Genomic DNA, 20,790 nt, shown 5'->3' on the forward strand with positions numbered 1-20,790 from the left:
GACTTCGATACCTGTGCTGATGCTAGGCCTTTCTGCCCAACATCCTCTGCATTGCTGCATCTTGTATTGCTACCCATGGTTCTGCCATTGCCATTGCTGCATCTGTACGACAACTCCCTCTGCATCCGTACTGCTGCTGGTCCTTCCTCCCAACACTGCATCTGCACTGCACCTCCTCTCATCATGTTGCATCGTGCTACCCACTGCTGCACTGCAACTCAATTACTGAGAAGTAAGTAACTGATCTCGCAACTGAGCTCCTTGTTGGGCTAGAAATACCGTCCGATGTTGAAGCTCCCTCTGCTGCTGACAAGTGCTCCCTCTTTGACCTCTGCGCTGCTGAAACAACTCTCTTGCATCTCGCATCGTTGCACACCTCTCTGTGTCGTCCTGCACTGGTTCAACACTCCTGTGCCTCTTGCACTGCTGCAGCCTGCTAGGTCTGCACTGTCTCGGGACTCCTGCACTGTAGCTCCCTCTTCTGCTTCATTTGCATCCGTCTCTACCCACTCAGCTAGTCCTGCTACTCCTCGTTGGGGCTCCCGTAGCAAGGTCTAATCCAAGAGGCTGGGTACCTCAAGGATCTTGCCCCTCATCGCCTGTAGTCCGCCTGACTACAACTCGATGTCTCCCCACTTCCGCTCAAGTGGCGTGTGTGCACTCATGGCACAATCATCATTTGTCAAAACTTCCTTCTCTACCCGTGCTGGCGCTGCCTTAGTCTCGGAAGACTCTCCCTTACTTTTCTTCCTTGGGCACTGGGTCGCATAATGACCCATCTCCCTACAGTGGAAGCACTTGATCTTGGAGAGATCTTTCTTCTTCCGCTTCTCTTGCTTTCCGTCAGATGCTAGGGCCATATCCTCTTCCTCCTGCTGAACTTTGATCCCTTTGCTGCTGATATCTGTCTTTCACTGCCGTCTGATCTCTTCCTAGCGAAGAACTGCCCGCGTCTCGTCCCAAGGTAGGAGAGTTCCTTTGCCCAGGATACTCTACACAAACACTTCCCAATCTTCTGAGACAACATTCAAGGCTGTCCTCACCATAAGCTCCTGATCAAGGTGTCGCTCCTATAGCAGTCAACTGGTGTCGGATTTGCTAGCATGGGATGCCTACGCTTTTGCCGAAAGCTATAGTGTTACCATGGGTAGATTACCAAAGACTTTGTTGTAAATTTCATTGGACATAAACGAAGGTTGGTCTTCTGAACTTTGCAATGTCCCCTGACACAATTACCCATGCTACAGAGATCCCTAGGTCAGGAGAAATGTGGTTCAAGGTTCAGAAGTTTCAACTGCTAAATTGTGATGAATTCCTCAAGGAAGAACACATAGGGATTGACATGACTGTTGGCATTTCTAGAACTTGCCTCAAAGAGCATTTTTCCAAACTCTTAATGGTCATCTAGAAATATTTCACATGTGAAGGCAGATTCAACATGGTTTACCAGTATCATTTCAGATTGCTATTGCATTTCACAAGTAAACAACCTCTAGACATTCCTTTTTATCTCTTTAGAAGTTTGGGAAAGATGGCTGACAAGGTCCAAGCCAAGCTTGATGCTAGTAATACCTCTGTTCTTTACCACGACCTCATTAAATTGCTGGTTGTAGAAGAGCTAAATAGGTTAAATGGAGATTGGATTACCTTCTTATTTTTGAGTGGCTATGAGTTAGATACTGCCACCCCTTCTAGGAGAACTCCAAAGTCTAAATCAATAACCCCTAGGGAAGAGAAGCAACCTGTAGCAGAACCTGTAGTAAAAACTTCTACAAGCACTGAGAGGAGGATGACCAGAAGGTAGAGTAAAAGGAAGGGTAAGCTAACTGATATCCTAGAGGCCATTGAGATTGAAGAAAGCCCAATTGAGAAGCTTATAGAAGTGACCAAGATTGAAACTAAAAAGAAGAGCAAGAGGGCCAAGAAATTAGATTTTACACAAGAATAAGTTTTGTCTCCAAGGCAAGGAAACCTGTTAGAAGGTCAATGCAGCAAGCTGAAGAGATGCCATAAGTGCCTTTAGAAAAGACAGAGCCATCAAAGAAAAGGAAAGGCAAGGAGCCTGTACAAGAAAAAAGTGAAATAGAGGTTCTGCAAGAACAATTGAGAGAGGCTAGACAAGAAGTCATTAATTCTAAACTTGAGTTTGAGGAGTGACAAAGGGAGGTGTCAAAGCAGATAGACTTCTATGATGAAACTGCAGAAAAAGCCAAAAAGATGATGAAGAGGACTCTACCTTTGCACAAAATGTTGAAGCATATGTACAAAATGAACAACTAGCTACAAGCAGACAAGAATAAGGTACAGGGACAACTCAAAGCATTAGAAACTCAAATTTAAATGAGCAAAGCTGAGCTCTTAAAGAGAAATTTGAAGATTTTTGCTGTAGTAGATGACACTCCTTGAATATGGTAAAACTCTCATTTTTGCCTATACTATCTTAAACTAGTAGTTTCAACATTGTGCATAGTTGAACAAGATATTAGGAGTAATAAGGAGGCACAAGAAATCATGAAAAATAAAAAAACTCAGAAAATTCAATTTTCGTAGCAACTCTCCATAGTTAAGCTGAAAATTTGCTACAAAATTGTTGTAGCTTTTCATGGAGGATAATGCAAACTAAAAACACAGAAAAGGGAGTTCGAAGGGCATGTATTTAGCTTAAAAACATCACGGAAAACCTCAGAACTTGCAGAAAGAGCAGAGGAGTAGTAGAAAGGTGTTTTTTGAATTTGCTATTGAAGTTTGCTACAAAACTGTCAAAACTTTGTTTTTTTGTGTTTTGGAAGTTTTGGACATCGAACAACGAGGTAGCTAGATGGATTACATGTCATGAAAGTGTCCACATCAACTCCTACTTTTCAGGGAGACAAGGCAGCAAGTCAACCAGGTCAACATCCACGTGGCATGAGACACATCATTAGCTCCAATTCCTTCAAAAAATCACTTGGGTTCAATAAGCTCTATCAACAGAATTTGGTTAAGTTGATTAATGTTGGAAGAGTCCTACTTGTATTCAAATTGTGCAAAACCGAAATCCCTAAGATTTCTCAATAGGTGTCAAGCTATGAAACCAAATTCGTTGAAAGAAGCTGATGTGTCCCGAATCTGGTGAATCAGACACGATTCGTGCCAATTCGTGTCCGGAAATTGGGACACGATTCAGATTGTGTCCAAATCGGACACATCGTGTCCCGATTTCCTCTTTATTTTTTTGCATTTGTATTACAACAGTGTGCATATGCATTTCTTTTACAAATTTGTGCATTTTTGGTTTATTTTTTACTGTATTCATGGCTCAATCAAGGGCAACAGGGAAGGGGAAAAGGAAGGGGAAGAATGTCCCCATTGGATATGCCCGCCCTCCACCAATTTCATCAGAGTCTGCTGCAAGTATTCCCTCTATTGCAAGTAATGTTGAGGGAAGACTTCCTCCTCAATGTAACATTGAGAAATATCCCTTTGTGGAAATATGTCATAGGAGAGCAAGGGCCAAGAAAGAAGGTGAAGGGAGGAGGCAATGTGAATTGGAGATGCAACTTTTGCGACAGTACTTTCACAAGCACATATTTCCATGTGAAAGGCCATTTGTTGGCTTTACCAGGGTGTGGAGTTGGAGCTTGTACAAAAGAGGAAAGAAATGGAAAGTGTTCAATGTTAGTATGGCAAATGTGGCTGCAAAATAAAAAAGAAGAAGAAGAAAAAGCGAACAATGATGACCCCCTTCTATTTTTGAGGAAAGGCAACAACAAATTCCCATTTGAGAGTTCTAGTGGGGGACAAGCAGCAAAAACAAGGGAAATTTCACTTGGTCCAACAGACAAGATTTTTCAAAAGGAGAAACAGGACGAGCTTGATCTCACCATTGCCATTTTTAATATCGAAACTTCAAATCGTTTAATGTTGCATGCTCACCTCTATTTATTGAGATGTGCCGAGCTCTAACTCGGGGGGCTCCATCAGGGTATGTGCCTCCTGGTTCAGAGAAGCTTAGAACCACATTGTTGACGAAGGCAAAAAAAGAGGTGCAAAAAATGCTTGAGCCTATTAAAGCATCATGGCCAACATCTGGGGCTAGCATTGTTTCAGATGGATGGACAAATCCAACAGGACACCCACTCATCAACTTCATGATGTCTTCCTTGAACGGTCCAGTTTTCTTGAAAGCACTGGATACACTTTGAGAATACAAGGACGCACAATATATCGGTGAGTTGTTTATTAAAGTTATTGAAGATGTAGTTGTTGATTCTTGTGTGCAAATCATTACACATTATGCACCTGTTTGCAAGACCGTTGGCATGATTGTGGAAGCTAAATATCCACAAGTGTTTTGGACACCATGCATTGTCCATTCATTGAACTTAGCACTAAAATCCGTTGCTTCTAATGTGCTTTGGATTGGTAACATTATTGAGGATGCACGACCTATCCGTAACTTTGTACACAATCATAGAAATGGCCTCACTATCTACAAGGAGTACAAAAATCTATCATTGTTGAAGATTGCGGATACATGGTTTGCCTCTTCATTCATCATGTTGAAGAGGTTGAGGGAGGTGAAGACCGCCCTTTGGGCCATGATTATTTCAGAGTTTTGGTCTTTTTGGAGAAAGATAGGTCAAGTAGCCTCTAAAAGAGTGAAGGACACAGTGCTAGATGATGCTTGGTGGGAGAGGGTAGATCTACTTATTCAGATTATGGACCCTATCATTTCTTTGCTTCGATTTGCAAATACAGACCAACCCATCCTAGGAGAGGTTTATGAGGGATGGGATTTCATGATTGAGTTTGTGAGGAGCATTATTGTATAGAGTGACTGCCCCGAGTATGAGACATCACCAGAGGCCTTCTTCACCACTATACAGGATATTCTTGTTAGTAGATGGGTCAAGAATTGCATACCTTTACATTGTTTGGCTCACTCATTGAACCCAAATACTACAACCATGAGTGGCTAAATGGTGGATCTTCCCACAGATTCCCTCCTCAAATGGATGGTGAAATCTCACAGGGGAGGAAATATGCATTTAGGCGGGTTTTTCAGGATAGAGCATTCCTTGATGAGGTGGAGGATGCCTTTGCAAAGTTTTCCATTGGCACTGGTCGATTTGCAGGATATGATCTGATTAGAGACAGGGGGGCTAAGAAGCCCTATTCTTGGTGGGCAAATCATGGGGCAAGAAGCCCTCCTCTACAACAGTTAGCCATGAGGCTCCTCTCTCAGGTGACTTCATCCTCTTGTTGTGAGAGGAATTGGAGCACATATGGGAATTTGTATAGTGTTAAGAAGAGCAGGCTTGAGCAGTCCAGGGCAAAGACAATGGTGTATGTACACACGAACCTTCGTCTTATTTACAGGCAGAGGGGAAGAGTGATTGAAGGGAAAGACAAAAGACGTGGGATGTCTTTCCTGATGATATGGGTCTGGAGAATAGTGCTGAGTTGGCATTGGCCAACATGGATCTCAATGATCCAGTGCTAGAGCTTGTTAGATTTGATGATGGTGATACTGTAGAGGGGTCATCCTCCACACTAACAGTTGCAGAGATGACTTTGGATACAGGGGAGGAGGATGCAATAGAGGAGAGCAGTGGTGACCATGATGATGAGGACAATGACGCTGATTTTGATGATGACTATGAGGATTGATGACTCATGAGTCATGAGCTACCTACCACCTTGAGGCTTGTATACTTGTAGTTGTTTTTTATTTTCTATTTCTATTTGCCATTGGCATTGCACTACCTATGTAACACATTTTGATTTTGATGACTTAAGGAGAAAACTACAACTATCAATGTCCTTATCTTACTATCTTTTCTTTCTCCTATTAGATCATTGATGAATTGAATATGTATTATGAATTCAGAATTTATGATTTATCATTTATGTGACATGTCAAAAATTACAATTGTATTTGAATTTTGTATGTACTATGCATGCCTTAATGTTACTAACTTACTTTGTAAACAATAAAACTTACATCTAGATGAAGATCTATGTTGGAAATCAATGAATTTGTATCATGAATGAGAATTTGTGTAAGAAATATCTAATTTTTAATATATATATATATATAATTTTTTTTTAATAAAATAATATATAGCGTATATGAACGTGTCCTGTTCCGAGGGGTCAACGTGCTCGAATCCGACTCTCGAATCCCCATATCCGTCGAATCCCGAATCCACGTGTTAGGTGACTTAGGTGTCAAGTGTTGGCATTATGATACAGATTTGGCACTATGACACAGGTGTTGTCCTTGATGGCAATTCACTCAGATGACAGATCACAATTCAGACTCACAAAATGAAGAAAGAAAGGTATACACAGGTTCCCCATTGACCATGCCGCATGTACACGCGGGTTCGCAGACCAAAAGGCGCGTATAGCGTACACACGCACTTTCACGGAATGAAAGGCGCGTATAGCGTACACACGCACTTTCACGGAATGAAAGGCGCGTACATGTTGGAAAACTTAGTTTTGGTCAGTGGTATTTGGTCCATGATATTTTGATCCATGGTATTGGTCCAAGGTATCTTGTCCGAAGTATTGACCCCAGATATTGTTTCTAAGTGGTTTTGGACCATGGTATTGAGTAAGGCCTAAGACTATAAAAGGATGAGAAGATCATTAGGCAAGGTAACTCAAGTATTGAATATTTAATGAAGAGCAAGATCTAGAATACAGGTTATTGGGTTATGGTGCACAACTGGATTTGAATCAAGGATGAACCTGAGCGCTTGATGAAGGAGAAGTTCTATTGATGGGTCAAGATCTTAAGGCTTGAAGAAAAGTATCTTTGTGTGGTTTTGATCTTTTATCTGAATAACTGGCGCATGTTGTAATCTGTAAATATGATGATCTGGGTATAATTGATGTCTGGAATTGTCGTAAAGTTTAAATCATCATTTACAAATTTGTACGCAGGTTCACTTTAGCAAAGGCGCGTATACACGCTGGTTCTGCATATCAAAACAACGTATACGCAGGTTTGCCTTGAGAAAACAACGTATGTACGCAGGTTCGACACATTGAAGTAGCGTATACCTAATAAAATATGCTTTAGCTATCTCTGTTTGCTGTTGCAGTGTTCTGGGTTTCGGCTTGGGTAGTGGTTACTGTTACTGTATTTTGGTTACAAATTCTGAGAAGTGATTGATTGATTTAGTTTTGGTTGATGCAAAGGAGATTGGTTGATATAGATATATTTGATGGTTGATTGATGTTATTGATGGATCTAGTCTGAAAATTCATGAAACGTGGTCCTTGGAAGAAAAAAGAAGGTTGTAGTCTTTTGTAGGCCAGCACCTACGTACTAGTAAACACATTAGCTAGTACAAGAGCTAGGGGGTTGTAGCTCCCTTCCAGGAGAAGCTGGAGAACGAGAGAAGGTTGTAGCTTTTTGCAGGTGGAAACCTGCGTACTGGTATAAGACTGCACCAGTACAAAAATTGTAAAAAGAAGTTTCTTATTAAAAGAAGATAGAGACAATTGCAGCAGGTGGTTTTCACCCACATTGGGTTTCCACCTTATATCTTATGTTCATGTGTGTGAATATCTGCTCTATTTTTTACTGCACTTGGTTACTGTTTATATGATTTTGATGCACAGATTAAAGATCAACATATGATGAATTAACTAAGTTATAAGTTTGCAGGTTATACGCTAGTTTCCTTAAATACAGTTGCGTAGAGACGCAAGTTTCATTAACTAAAGTAGCGTATATAAATCTGGTTATGGAAATGAAATATTATTGACTTGCTAATACTGATTCACCCCCCTCAAAGTATTATATCCAACAATTAGAATCGGAGCAGGTCCTTCAGAAGAAGCTTGATCGCTTGAAGGAAGATCTATCATCATGAGTAACTACGAAAGAGAGGGATCCATTAGACCACCAATCTTTGATGGGAGCAACTTCGTTTATTGGAAGGTAAGAACCACAACCTATCTTCAATCTCTTGGAACAGATGTTTGGGAAATCGTGGAAGGAGGATATATATTTCCATCAGCAATTCCTACAGATACGACAGGTAAAAAGCAATATGAAACCAATGCCAAGGTTGTCAATACATTATTGGGGATTCTGTCACAATCAGAATTTGTCAAAGTTATGCAGCTCAAGACCGCCAAAGAAATATGGGACAAGATCGTTCTAAGCTATGAAGGAGACAATCAGGTAAAACGTGCAAAACTGTTCAATATGAAACTCTCAAAATGCACAATGATGAAAGTATAGCTACTTACTTCTTACGTATAGATGAGATTGTTAACTGCATGAAGAACTTGGGTGAAGAGATAAAAGAAGTTACTTTAGTTGAAAAGGTTTTAAGATCCTTGTTTACTAAGTTTGAATCAAAAGATTCTGCCATAGAAGAGAAGTAGGATCTTCAGAATATTACTATGACACAGTTGCATGGAATCTTAACTGCTTTCGAAATGAGAAAAGGAGGTCCATCAGATATGAGAGAAGCCGCATTCAAAGCTTCAGGAAGAGAAAAACTCAATGAATCAGGACATATTTCAGAAGAAGAGGAAGAAGCAAACTTTGTCAAGAACCTTCAACGGGGTTTTGGAAGATTCAAAGGTAAGCTACTTTTCAAATGTTTTGCTTGTGGAAGAGTCGGTCATTATGCTGCCAAATGTCCTCATAAAAATAAGCTTGATAAAGGTAAGGAATCAACAAAATGGAATAGAAAACAAAGTGTATGTAAGAAGAGCTACTATACACATGAAGATAGAGATGGTTTATCAAATAGTGATGAAGATAATAATGACTATAGACTTTTGATGGCTTTTGAAGATGATGATTTCTTGGATGCTTTAGATGAAGATGATCTTTATGAAGAAATCTCTAAACTCAAAATCTATTTAGAAGAAAAGAATATGATTATAGATACATTGACATTCCAACTTGCTGAAAGAGAAAAACATAATGAAAAACTATAATGTGAAATTGTGGGTCTAAGAAAAGATGTTGAGAAAACAGAAGCTCTCAATCTCAGATTTGCTAAAGGATCAGAAACTTTAGATGAAATTATCAAAGTGCAACGTTCTTCTTTGATAAAAACAGGTCTTGGATATACTGAAGAAGCATCTCAAGCACATAAGCCGTGAACCTCCACTAAAAGCTATCTTGATGCAACAAAGAGCAGTGAACTGTTTGACAATCGTCAGCAAAGGCATAAAGTAGATCACCAAGTAAATCGGGTTCAATCTACTTGAAGGATGAACAGAAGCTACAACCAACCTCAGGTAAATCAAGCTCAATTTGCTTCAAGAATGAATGTCAATGGAAACTAAAATCACCAGGTCAATAGATTCTTTAATGGCCAACATTCTTCATGTCATAACTTTGGACATAAAGCTGCTCAATGTGTTGCTTGCAAGACAATCATGACTAGAGAAGCACGAAATCAAAGGAATGTGACAGGGATTATGGAAAGGACCTACAATAACTTTTCGCTTCTTGAAAATGAAATAGAATGCTCTATATGTAACAACTTCAGTCATGAAGATTCTGAATGTAGGAGTAAATTTCGACAAACATCTCAGAAGGAAAAAACTTCATTGAGTCCCAAAATATGGAGAAAGAAAGAACCGCAAACAGAAAGATGTGGTATAGCCTTGTATGCAAAAGGACAAGAAAATCAGTGGTACATTGACAATGGATGCTCGAAGCACATGACAGGTGATAAAGAAAAAATTCAGTCATATAATGCCTTAGAAAAGGAAAAGAAGGTCTCATTTGGAAATGACATTCATGCTGTCATAAAAGGTAAAGGGTCTGTTCTCTTAAAAGAAAAGATTAAAGCTGGGAATGTTATGTATGTTGATGGTCTAAAGCATAACCTATTGAGTGTTAGTCAAATGTGTGATCAAAGAAATGAAGTAGTATTTCGATCAAATGGATGTGTTGTTCGTGAGCTTGATACATGAGAAACTGTGATCAAAGGCATAAGAACTCCAAACAACTTATACATACTCAAAGAAGGACAACAACAGTGCTATCTAAGCAAAAATGATGAACACTGGCTATGGCACAAAAGATTGGGGCATCTAAGCTTCCCTCAAATAAGGAAAGCATGCAAATTCCAGGCTGTTCGTGATCTTCCTGATATCAGCATTCCAGAAAATACAATATGCAAATCATGTCAATTTGGTAAGAAAACCAGAGCACATTTCCCTGAGAAGGAAGGATCAGCTAGTAAGCCTCTTGAACTTGTCATACTGATTTATGTGGTCCATCAAAGAAAAGGTCACCTCGTGGAGAAGAATACTTTATATTGTTCATTAACGAGTTTTTCAGAATGTGTTGGATAGGATTTTTAAAGCATAAAGATGAAGCATTTGAAAAGTTCAAAGCCTTCAAAGCTTTGTTTGAAAATGAATCAGATCGTAAAATCAAATGCCTCAGATCTGATTGAGGAGGGGAATTTACCTCGGATGAATTCTTTGACTTTTGTGAAGCACATGGAATAAGAAGGGAATTCTCCACTGCAAGGACTTCTCAACAAAATGGAGTGGTAGAAAGGATGAAAAAAACTGTTCAACAAATGGCTCGTGCCATGTTAGATGAATCTGGAACTCCTGCAATGTTCTGGGGTGAAGCTGCATTTGCTGCTGTCACTATTCTCAACAAAGCAAATGTTCGGGTAAACAACACTCAAACTCCACATGAACTTTGGTATGGTAAGACTCCTACTGTAAAATACTTCAAAGTTTTTGGAAGCAAATGTTACATCAAAAGGACTGATGAAAAACTTGGCAAGTTTGAACCCAGAGTAGATGAAGGCATTCTCCTTGGTTACTCTTCACGAAGTAAAGGATATAAGTGTTATAATAAAAGACTTGGAAAATTATTGAAAGTATTGATGTTGTGGTTGATGAAGCAGGGGAAAATTCAAAACAGGTAAAAACTGAAGATTGTGGAGAAGATGAGGATTTGAAGAAGAAGAAACCAATGAAGCACCAGAAGAACAGATAACGACAGAAGAAAGGACCTATCCAGGTATGTTCAGAAAAATCATCCACAGACTCAAATTTTGGGACAGAAAGAGGCAGGTGTGCAGACAAGAAGAACTATTACAGAAGCTTCAAGCTATCTAGCATTGCTTTCCTCCATCGAACCTCAAAATGTAAATGAAGCATGCAAAGATGAATATTGGGTCAAGGCCATGAATGAAGAACTTGAGCAAATTGAAAAGAATAATACCTGGGAGTTAGTTCCTAGACCTCATGATAAGAATATCATAGGAACCAAATGGATATTCAAAAACTAGCTGAATGAAAATGGTCAAGTTATCAGAAACAAGGCCAGACTTGTTTGTAAAGGATATGCTCAACAAGAAAGTATAGATTTTGAAGAAACTTTTGTAATTGTTGCTAGACTTGAAGCCATAAGAATGTTCCTTGCTCTTTGTAGTTTTCAGAAATTCAAAGTATAGCAAATGGATATAAAATCTGCCTTTCTTAATGGAGACTTAGAAGAAGAAGTATATATTGAGCAACCAGACAGATTCATCCTTGGAAATGATCCAAAATTTGTATGCAGACTGAAAAAAGCTCTCTATGGTCTAAAACAAGCTCCAAGGGCCTGGTATTACCGTCTTGACAAATTCTTCCATCAACAAGGTTTTTCAAAAGGATCAGCTGATAGCAATCTATACACAAAGATTGACAATGATAAATTGTTAATACTTGTTGTGTATGTTGATGATATCATTTTTGGTAGCAATGAAGAAGCCATGAGTCAAAATTTTGCTTTGGTAATGCAACAAGAATTTGAAATGTCCCTGCTTGGTGAGCTCACATATTTTCTTGGTCTACAAGTTCAACAAAAGAAAGATGGTATTTTTCTGTCACAAACCATTTATCTCAAGCATATCTTGAAAAAATACGGCATGGAAGATTCTAAACTAGTATGTACCCCTATGGTAACAGGATGCAGTCTCAGCTCAAATGATGAATCAACAACAATACATCAACCAACCTACAGATCCATGATTGGCAGTTTGCTTTATCTAACAGGTACCCAACCAGACATCATGCATGCAGTAGGAATAGTTGGAAGATTCCAAGCCAATCCAAAGGAATCACACCTTCAGGCAGTCAAAAGGATTTTCAGATATCTTCAGGGAACACAGAATTTTGGTTTATGGTATCTTAGAGATACAGATCTTACACTTCATGCATATACACATGCAGATTGGGCAGGAAGCGTTGATGACAGAATGAGCACTAGTGGTGGTGCATTCTATATGGGTTCCAGATTAGTGTCTTGGCTCAACAAGAAACAAAGTTCAATTGCATTATCTACAGCTGAAGCAGAATATGTGGCTATTGCATCTTGCTACACACAACTCCTTTGGATGATGCAAACGTTGCAAGACATTCAGATCACATGTATTCCACCCATATCCATTATATGTGATAATATAAGTGCAATCAATATTTCAAGGAATCCAGTCATGCATTCCAAGACCAAGCACATACCCGTCAAATATCATGTTCTACGTGAACAAGCGCTTGAACAAAAGGTCAAATTGGAGTACATTCCCTCCAAAGAACATGTTGCTGATATATTCACCAAACCACTGCCCAGAGAGACATTTGAATATCTCAGACAGAAGCTGGGAGTAGTTGATGCATCATCTTGCTGTTGAAACTTATCTGTTTCAGAGAAAAGTGGTTATACGCGAGTTTCATGAAGCGTATCCGCGTACATACGTTGGTTTTTGTAGATACAGTCGCGTATATGCTGGTTTGAAAAACAACAGTGGGTCAGACTCAGGGTGAAAAGAGTCTAATATGGGTCTGACAGTGATCATCTGGCACAGGTTCAGGGGGAGCATAGACTTCTAATAATGCATTGTTGGCATTATCTTAGAAGATCTTGGTACAAATTCACAGTTGTTTTTGTTTCAGGTGGAACAGGTTCAGGGGGAGATCATGGTTGCTGGTCTGGATGGTGATTGACAGATGCTGCTGATGATAGTTGCTGATAACTATCATAGTATTGTTTCAGATATTTGGACTCTATGTCATGTATATCTTTTAATGTCAAGGTCATGAAATGACCTATTAGGCATGGGATGGATGATGTAATGTTCTTGGTTTGACGTGTATAAACATTTGGTATATATCCACTTGGTTGGATGGATGAGTCAAACTTGGTAGATCCCCACTTGGTTGGGAGATGGATGTATGTATGAGTCATTGGTGATAGGAAGGTCATTTATGATGTATGTATAGAGTCATCTTTTTGCAGACCTTGCTTATATTCAGGGGGAGCATGGACTCGAGCATGGAATCAACACTCTTCAGCATATCAGAGAATTCAGCATGTATTCAGGGGGAGCATAACCCTTTGCCCTTGATGACAAAGGGGGAGAGTGACTTGGGGTTGCCATCAAGTCCAAAGGGGGAGATTGTTGACATTATGATACAGATTTGGCACTATGACACAGGTTTTGTCCTTGATGGCAACTCACTCAGATGACAGATCACAATTCAGACTCACAGAATGAAGAAAGAAAGGTATACACAGGTTCCCCATTGACCAAGCTGCGTGTACACACAGGTTCACAGACCAAAAGGCACGTATAGCGTACACACACACTTTCATGGAATGAAAGACGCGTACATGTTGGAAAACTTAGTTTTGGTCCATGGTATTTTGATCCATGTTATTGGTCCAAGGTATCTTGTCTGAAGTATTGACCCCAGGTATTTGGTCCAAGGTATTGGTTCTAAATGGTTTTGGACCATGGTATTGAGTAAGGCCTAAGACTATAAAAGGAGGAGAAGATGATTAGGCAAGGTAACTGAAGTATTGAATATCTAATGAAGAGCAAGATCTAGAATACAGGTTATTGGGTTATGGTGCATAGTTGGATCGGAATCAAGGATGAACTTGAGCGCTTGATGAAGGAGAAGTTCTATTGATGGGTCAAGATCTTAAGGCTTGAAGAGAAGTATCTTTGTGTGGTTTTGATCTTTTATCTGAGTAACTGGCGCATGTTGTAATCTGTAAATATGATGATCTAGGTATAACTGATGTTTGAAATTGTCATAAAGTTTAAATCACCATTTACAAATCTGTATGCAGGTTCACTTTAGCAAAGTCGCGTATACACGCTAGTTCTGCATATCAAAACAGCGTATACGCAGGTTTGCCTTGAGAAAACAACATATGTACGCAGGTTCGACACATTGAAGTAGCGTATACCTAATAAAATATGCTTTAGCTACTTCTGTTTGCTGTTGCAGTGTTATGGGTTCTGGCTTGGGTACTGATCACTATTACTGTATTTTGGTTACAACATTCTGAGAAGTGATTGATTGATTCAGTTTTGGTTGATGCAAAGGAGATTGGTTGATATAGATATATTTGATGCTTGATTGATGTTATTGATGGATCCAGTCTGAAAATTCATGAAACGTGGTCCTTGGAAGAAAAGAGAAGGTTGTAGCCTTCTGTAGGCCAGCACCTACGTACTAGTAAACACATCAGCTAGTACAAGAGCTAGGGGGTTGTAGCTCCCTTCCAGGAGAAGCTGGAGAACAAGAGAAGGTTGTAGCCTTCTGCAGGTATAAGACTGCACTAGTACAAAAATTGTAAAAAGAAATTTCTTATTAAAAGAAGATAGAGACGATTGCAGCAGGTGGTTTTCACCCACATTGGTTTTCCACCTTATATCTTGTGTTCATGTGTGTGAATATCTGCTCTGTTTTTTACTGCACTTGGTTGCTGTTTATATGATTCTGATGCACAGATTAAAGATCAACATGTGATGAATTAACTAAGTTATATGTTTGCAGGGTATACGCTAGTTGCCTTAAATACAGTTGCGTACACACGCAAGTTTCATTAACTGAAGTAGCTTATATAAATTTGGTTATGGAAATGAAATATTATTGACTTGCTAATACTGATTCACCCCACCCCCTCTCAGTGTTATTTCCAACGTCAAGTAGGATAAGGTCTCTAAACTGATTGATCGAATCAAGCCCCAAGTGGCAGATTTTTGTAATTAATGATATGATGGTGGTCTTACTCTATATATTTGTAGTTTCTTGACTCTGAAGGGGTTGATCGATAATGTGAGAAGCTGAATCTATGTAAACTTTTGATCCAGTTAATATATATTGCAGCAACTTTGTGTTTATACCTGAGACTCATGTTATGCCTTTATGTGTTCTTATCATGTTTTCTATGTTGCTATCACTGTTCATAGTATTTTGATTAGTTGGAATTCATGTCGAGTGCTCCAACTTCCTTCATTTGCCATGTATGACTGTGAATGTTTATTTGACATCAGTTTTAAAGCCAAAAATGCCTCAGTTTCCATTAAACACTGTTGTTTGCCAATGATTTTCTTTTATTTGACTCCATGCCCAATGGTGGCAGCCATCACATTCTCCTTCACCTGTAAAACTACATAAAAAGAAATCAGAGTTAGCCATCTGTAGTTTTGAGTTGATTAACGTGAATTTGATAAAGTGTTTTGAGAGAGCCCTCTCAAATTGGAAGGACTAACTTCCAGTTAAAGTGGTTTGAAATAGTTACTCTTGGTTGGAGGTTGACACAACCAATCTTGTCTAACCTAGTGATAACAAATCCTTGGTTGCTTGAGCTTGGGCACTAAAATAACAGTGAAAATATAGCCCAACAATTGTGAAATGCAAGTAAATGGTAAACTACAACAATTAAGTCCAAAACTTGAATGAAAAAGTAGGTCTAACCCCGCTAAGGGCAAAAAGTGGAAAGTGATTTAATCAAGATGAAACCTTTACAATACTTGGGGCAACTTTATGTTGAAAATATGTAGCTGCGGTCAGTATTTGAAGTCAATAAGTCAAAAGAAAATTATTTTTTATGTATGTTTCATGTAGGCCCCATGATGGACAGGTCGGCCCCACCACATGAAGTGGTGTGACCCTTGAGTTTATTTGACTTGATCAATCACATATATATTGAGAGACTCATCCACCTCTTTTCGCATCCATCACACAATCAATTCAGATCTATTCAAGGAGTATTCTCTTCACACATGCTGGGTTTTTCCCTTGGTTTGGGGTTTTCCCAGGGTAAACTTTGTGTCTCTTGTGCATCTTTATTTTATTGTGATCTAAATTGCCCTACTAGATTTATGGTTGAAATTTTCTGAAGTGTAATTGCTTAATGATTTGAATGTGTTAACGAAGTAATTATATCATTGGAATTAATTATCTGGCAGAAAATTTGTGCTTGTCTTAATTGCACTCTAAAAATATACTCTTTAGATACTAGCAAATATTGATAATATGTAGTTAAAACACTTATGAAATGGATCTAGGGCTTTAAGTGATTAGAAACCACCTCTTTCACAAAACCCTAAGCAAGGAGCCTTACCAATCAAAAGAGCTCTTCCTTCCCTTAAGGTTGGAAGCACCTAATAAAGCCTTTGGATGACCCTCCCATATCTAAGCATGGTAACTTGTTTGCAAATCGTAAGCTAGGAAGATGTGAAGATGATATCTATGTGAAGTACTATGGTTCCTTTTGCATTAGATGTTGCCTGCTATGATACTCTTATGGCTATTTTACTTATAATGATGATCTCTTTTGCTTTTGAGGGTATTTTTCAGATGCTTTCTCCGAGGTGTAATTGCCATCCATTGAGGGATTGTTTGAAGCTTTTACATCACTTCAGAGAGGACATCCAACCCCATTTGAGGACCCTTCAGGGCACCATAGCTAGGATTTTGATCACTTTATTAGGAGCATTAACCTTGGGATGTATCCAACAATGATGATGACCTTCAACCCTTTGTCCAAAGCCTGGGACGATACATATTGAAGCCAGGATGTTGTTTAGAGGGAAGATGTACCTTGGAGACCACAAAGCACCCCTAGGTTGGCATTGTACCTTCTTGATGGATGTTGCGCTCATTCTGAACTAGTTTGATGATGATGATGATGACGACTTGATATCCCTTTAGAAGGTATGATACACCTTTTTAGATGATGACATCATGCCCTAGCCTTGCGATGTCATCCTAATGAGGCTTGTAGTGGTGATGTGGGCTTGGTTGCAATGACATGTTGATGAGGAGAGTTTTGTTTGATGGGTGGACACCTTGTTAATGAGGGGATGGATTTTGAGTGAGAAGCACTATTTTGACCTGTCCATGGCACAATTTGATGGAGGTCTTCGTCATTAGAGGATTACGTCACCCTTGGAGAACCTGTTGGTCACACATGTGGGCCGAAAGGAGGCTTTTTGTTATGTTTTATCATTCAGAGAGCTGTCTATTAGGTCAACTTCTGACCTACTTAATTGATAACATCTTAAATTATTATTTTTAGAAATTTTAGTCAATTATTGACCTAAATAGGTTTGATTTCCCTCCTGTAAATAGAGGGAAGTCGATTTAGTAGAATCATTTTCACACACACTCATTTACTCATTGAGAGAGAGTGTGTACTAGTTCTTTTTCTCTTAGACACAATAAAGAATTGATGCAGCGAATTGCCTTGGGAGGATATTATGCTTGGAGGGATTTTTCTCTTGGACTGATGTAGTGATTTTATGGTGATCTGTGCAACTTTATTGTCAGTAATTTTCTTCAATTTTGCAAATGTTGTAGAATTAGGGTCTCATTGAAATTTCCATCTTAATGTATTAAATTTTTATGGTTCTAACATTTTCTTTGAAATTATCACCAAGTGTCCATCAAGGAGACTTAATATAGCATTCCTTGACCTTTCATCTCCAATTGATTGAAAGTTGCTATGATTTAGATTTAGAGGTTTTCTCTCTCTTAACTTGCTCCAATCAATTCTTCCTCCACTGACCTTGCCCTTTTGACTCCATATACCGAAGATTGATAAAGGAACTAGTCTTTTTGATGTGTCAATCTTTTTTACAAAGAAAATATTATTCCTTTTTTAATGTTTTCTATGGTAAACTCGGGTTGGTAGGTTATGGTAAATTCTGCATTTAATATCATAAAATATCTTGTATCTTATATTCTTAGGGTTATGCTTTGCATCTATTAAATGAAAAAGAAAAATATTATTTTATATGCATTTTTCAACCACATTTTTAGGGCTGAGTTCTTATTTTGTTTGCTTACTCAGAAGCCTTTGATTATTTATTGTTTATCATTAACTATAGCTATTTTTCTATTGCCATCATAAATTTTGCATGCTGTAGATTGTGCTTATCTAAAAACTCTAATTTATAACAACTACCATTAATTTCGGGGTGGCATGTCTGTAGGATCTATTTGAGCCTCTTCAGAAATATCTTTTACCTCTAGATTTAGCCATAGGTTCTCCGAACTTCATCTCACCCAGAGCCATACTTCATTTAATATTATCCTTGGGTTTTTATTTAGTAGAATCCTTGGAGGGTGTTTAGCCCTTGGAATTCTTAGATTACTTAGTCTTTGAGATCTACTGGGGAAGCCTCCCTTGTGGGGATAAAATCCAAACACAAAACAACAGAGGAGCAGCTACTAAGGTGATAGTGGTGGCTGGTCCCATTTTTGCCCATGATCTAAAGTGCGTAGTGAGGATTTACACTTAGATGCTAGATTTTGCAGTAACATGGCCTTCATTTGTAATTCTATCATATTCTATCTCTCACGTTTTATATACTATTCCTATCCTAAATGGATTTATTTATGCTGTTCTAAATGTTTTGGATATTCGTAATTTGGATCAGATTGGTTTGTCACGTAGGCACTCTGGGAGGGCTACTCAATCATTCAATTGCGTAAAAATACGTAGAATAAGGAGGGTGCTTCACATGAAGGTGTCTCACATTATTTAAACAACCAATTATACACCAAATAACCCTAAGTGTTGGGGAAGTAATCACCCAGGCCAAAGTTTGACATACACACATAGATCTGTGCTTACTATAATGGAGAATTGTGCTTCTAGGTATAAAAACTTTACAATAACATAGCACACATCCACCTCAACCATAGAACGAGGGTCTAGAGAAACCACCTAAACACCTTGCGTAGATCAATAAGCATGGTCTAGTGAAAATATAACTGACAGATTGTCACAATGCTTGGCTCATCATTTTAGATTACAAAAATCCTTCTAAGGTAGGGCAAGGTGCAACTGGTCATTGAACGCTAGGCTCTAACATTAGCTCAAAGATTTACAAGACCATCAACGCTGATGTTGGGGCAACCTGGGCAAAGAAAATGGATCACTCTGATGCAAATCTGTGGGGTAATTGGCTGTGCAGCCACCCTATGAATGAAATATAAGGGGGTGTCCCTCACTGTATTGAATTACTCCCTTTATAAAAGTCCAAATATCCCCCTGTATTCACGTGTTCACTCTTTAAGAGTATATCAGTAAGCTCAAATTTTACCAAGATTGTTCTTGCTAGTTCATGTTTTGGTTGCAACACATGTTCATCAAAAACCCTTTTTGATTTTTAAAGATGTTGAGCCTTTTATTATAAATTAAATTTGAATAGTTGAACAATGATTGCAATATATCCTAATTGTCACCCATTTAGGTTTTAAAATTTTATGAATTTCAAATAGTGAGACACTGAGATTTTCTTATGCACAATCAGAATCCCTAAATGCTCTATGCTGAGAAGCATGGAAAACACATTTGGGTTATGCACATGTTGTTCTCTTTATGCATTGCAAATGTTGTGATGTATGTATTGACTCCTTTGTTTTCTGGTTTGTTATGTTTTCTACAGATTGTCATTGCTGATGAGTCCCATTATATGAAGAATCCCCAGGCTAAAAGGACAAATGCTTGTATTCCTCTTTTCCAGGTAATTCTTGTGGTTAACCTTATATTGTTGAGGCTTTGATTCTGGAAGTGTCAAGATGTTATAAGAACATCCTTGTATTTGGCAGATAAAATGGTATTTTTTAAAATTTGAAGTTTGGCTCTGTTTAAACATGTATATATTAGTAAAACATTCTCCACTTCTTCAGAAAGCCCAGTACAGTATCTTGCTTAGTGGGACTCCTGCATTGTCCCGGCCTATTGAGCTTTTGAAGCAGGTAGATTGTCTTTGGTCCGTTTAATGTAAAACTAAGTACTGTATATGCATTTCATAAAATGATTGCATCACTTTTCAAGTGTTTGGATGTTATCCCAATTGTGGATATTATTGACATGAGAATTTTTTGGATATAAATTTCCAGCTGGAAGCTTTGCATCCTACTGTTTATAAGGATTTTCACCAATATGGGCAGCGATATTGCAAGGGTGTAAGTAATTTTATAATTACTTTTATCAATCCAGTTTAATATTCTAGCAGTTTCAAGTCTTGACACAACATCTAAGCAGTTCTATGAGCAGACCAGTTGTTCTGCATTATGTGATCACAGGGTATTTTTGGAAAATATCAAGGAGCTAGTAATCATGAAGAGCTGCATGCTTTAATGAAGAAAACAGTGATGATTCGGAGGCTAAAGAAAGATGTTCTCTCAGAACTTCCACGCAAGTGTCGACAGCAGGTATACATTCTGCTTAGAGGGATTAAGGATATTCATGAATAGTGCAATGGTAATATAGGAATGCTGGTGGTGCAATAATTGTTTCTAAATTTGTAGTCTGCAAGTCTTGTTATGTATTCTTGAAACATTTGCTTGAGGGGTGAGTGATCACTATAGAAGCTAAACAATCTTGTCAGACATTTGTGAAAGCTTACAATACAAGTTTTGTAAAATATTTAGAATGAAGAATAGAGCAGTGAGACATCTTCATTTCATAGAAAATAAATTTTGCTTGGTAAT

At 38.5% G+C, this 20,790-nt stretch overlaps 1 protein-coding gene across 3 annotated transcripts in view; it reads left to right on the forward strand.

The window, feature by feature from the left end:
- LOC149228591 (uncharacterized) overlaps positions 1-20,790 on the forward strand; it is a 510,588-nt gene that overhangs the window by 231,649 nt on the left and 258,149 nt on the right. For all 3 annotated transcript variants that reach the window (XM_089378284.1, XM_089378285.1, XM_089378286.1), the window contains 4 exons: positions 19,740-19,817; positions 19,984-20,052; positions 20,197-20,262; positions 20,383-20,511. In XM_089378284.1, coding sequence (XP_089234410.1) covers positions 19,740-19,817; positions 19,984-20,052; positions 20,197-20,262; positions 20,383-20,511 — 342 coding nt within the window. The remainder of the gene's footprint in view (positions 1-19,739; positions 19,818-19,983; positions 20,053-20,196; positions 20,263-20,382; positions 20,512-20,790) is intronic.

Source organism: Pinus tabuliformis, chromosome J, assembly GCF_031772625.1.
Source record: "Pinus tabuliformis cultivar Carrire ecotype Pingquan chromosome J, CPIR1, whole genome shotgun sequence".
Lineage (NCBI taxonomy): Eukaryota > Viridiplantae > Streptophyta > Pinopsida > Pinales > Pinaceae > Pinus > Pinus tabuliformis.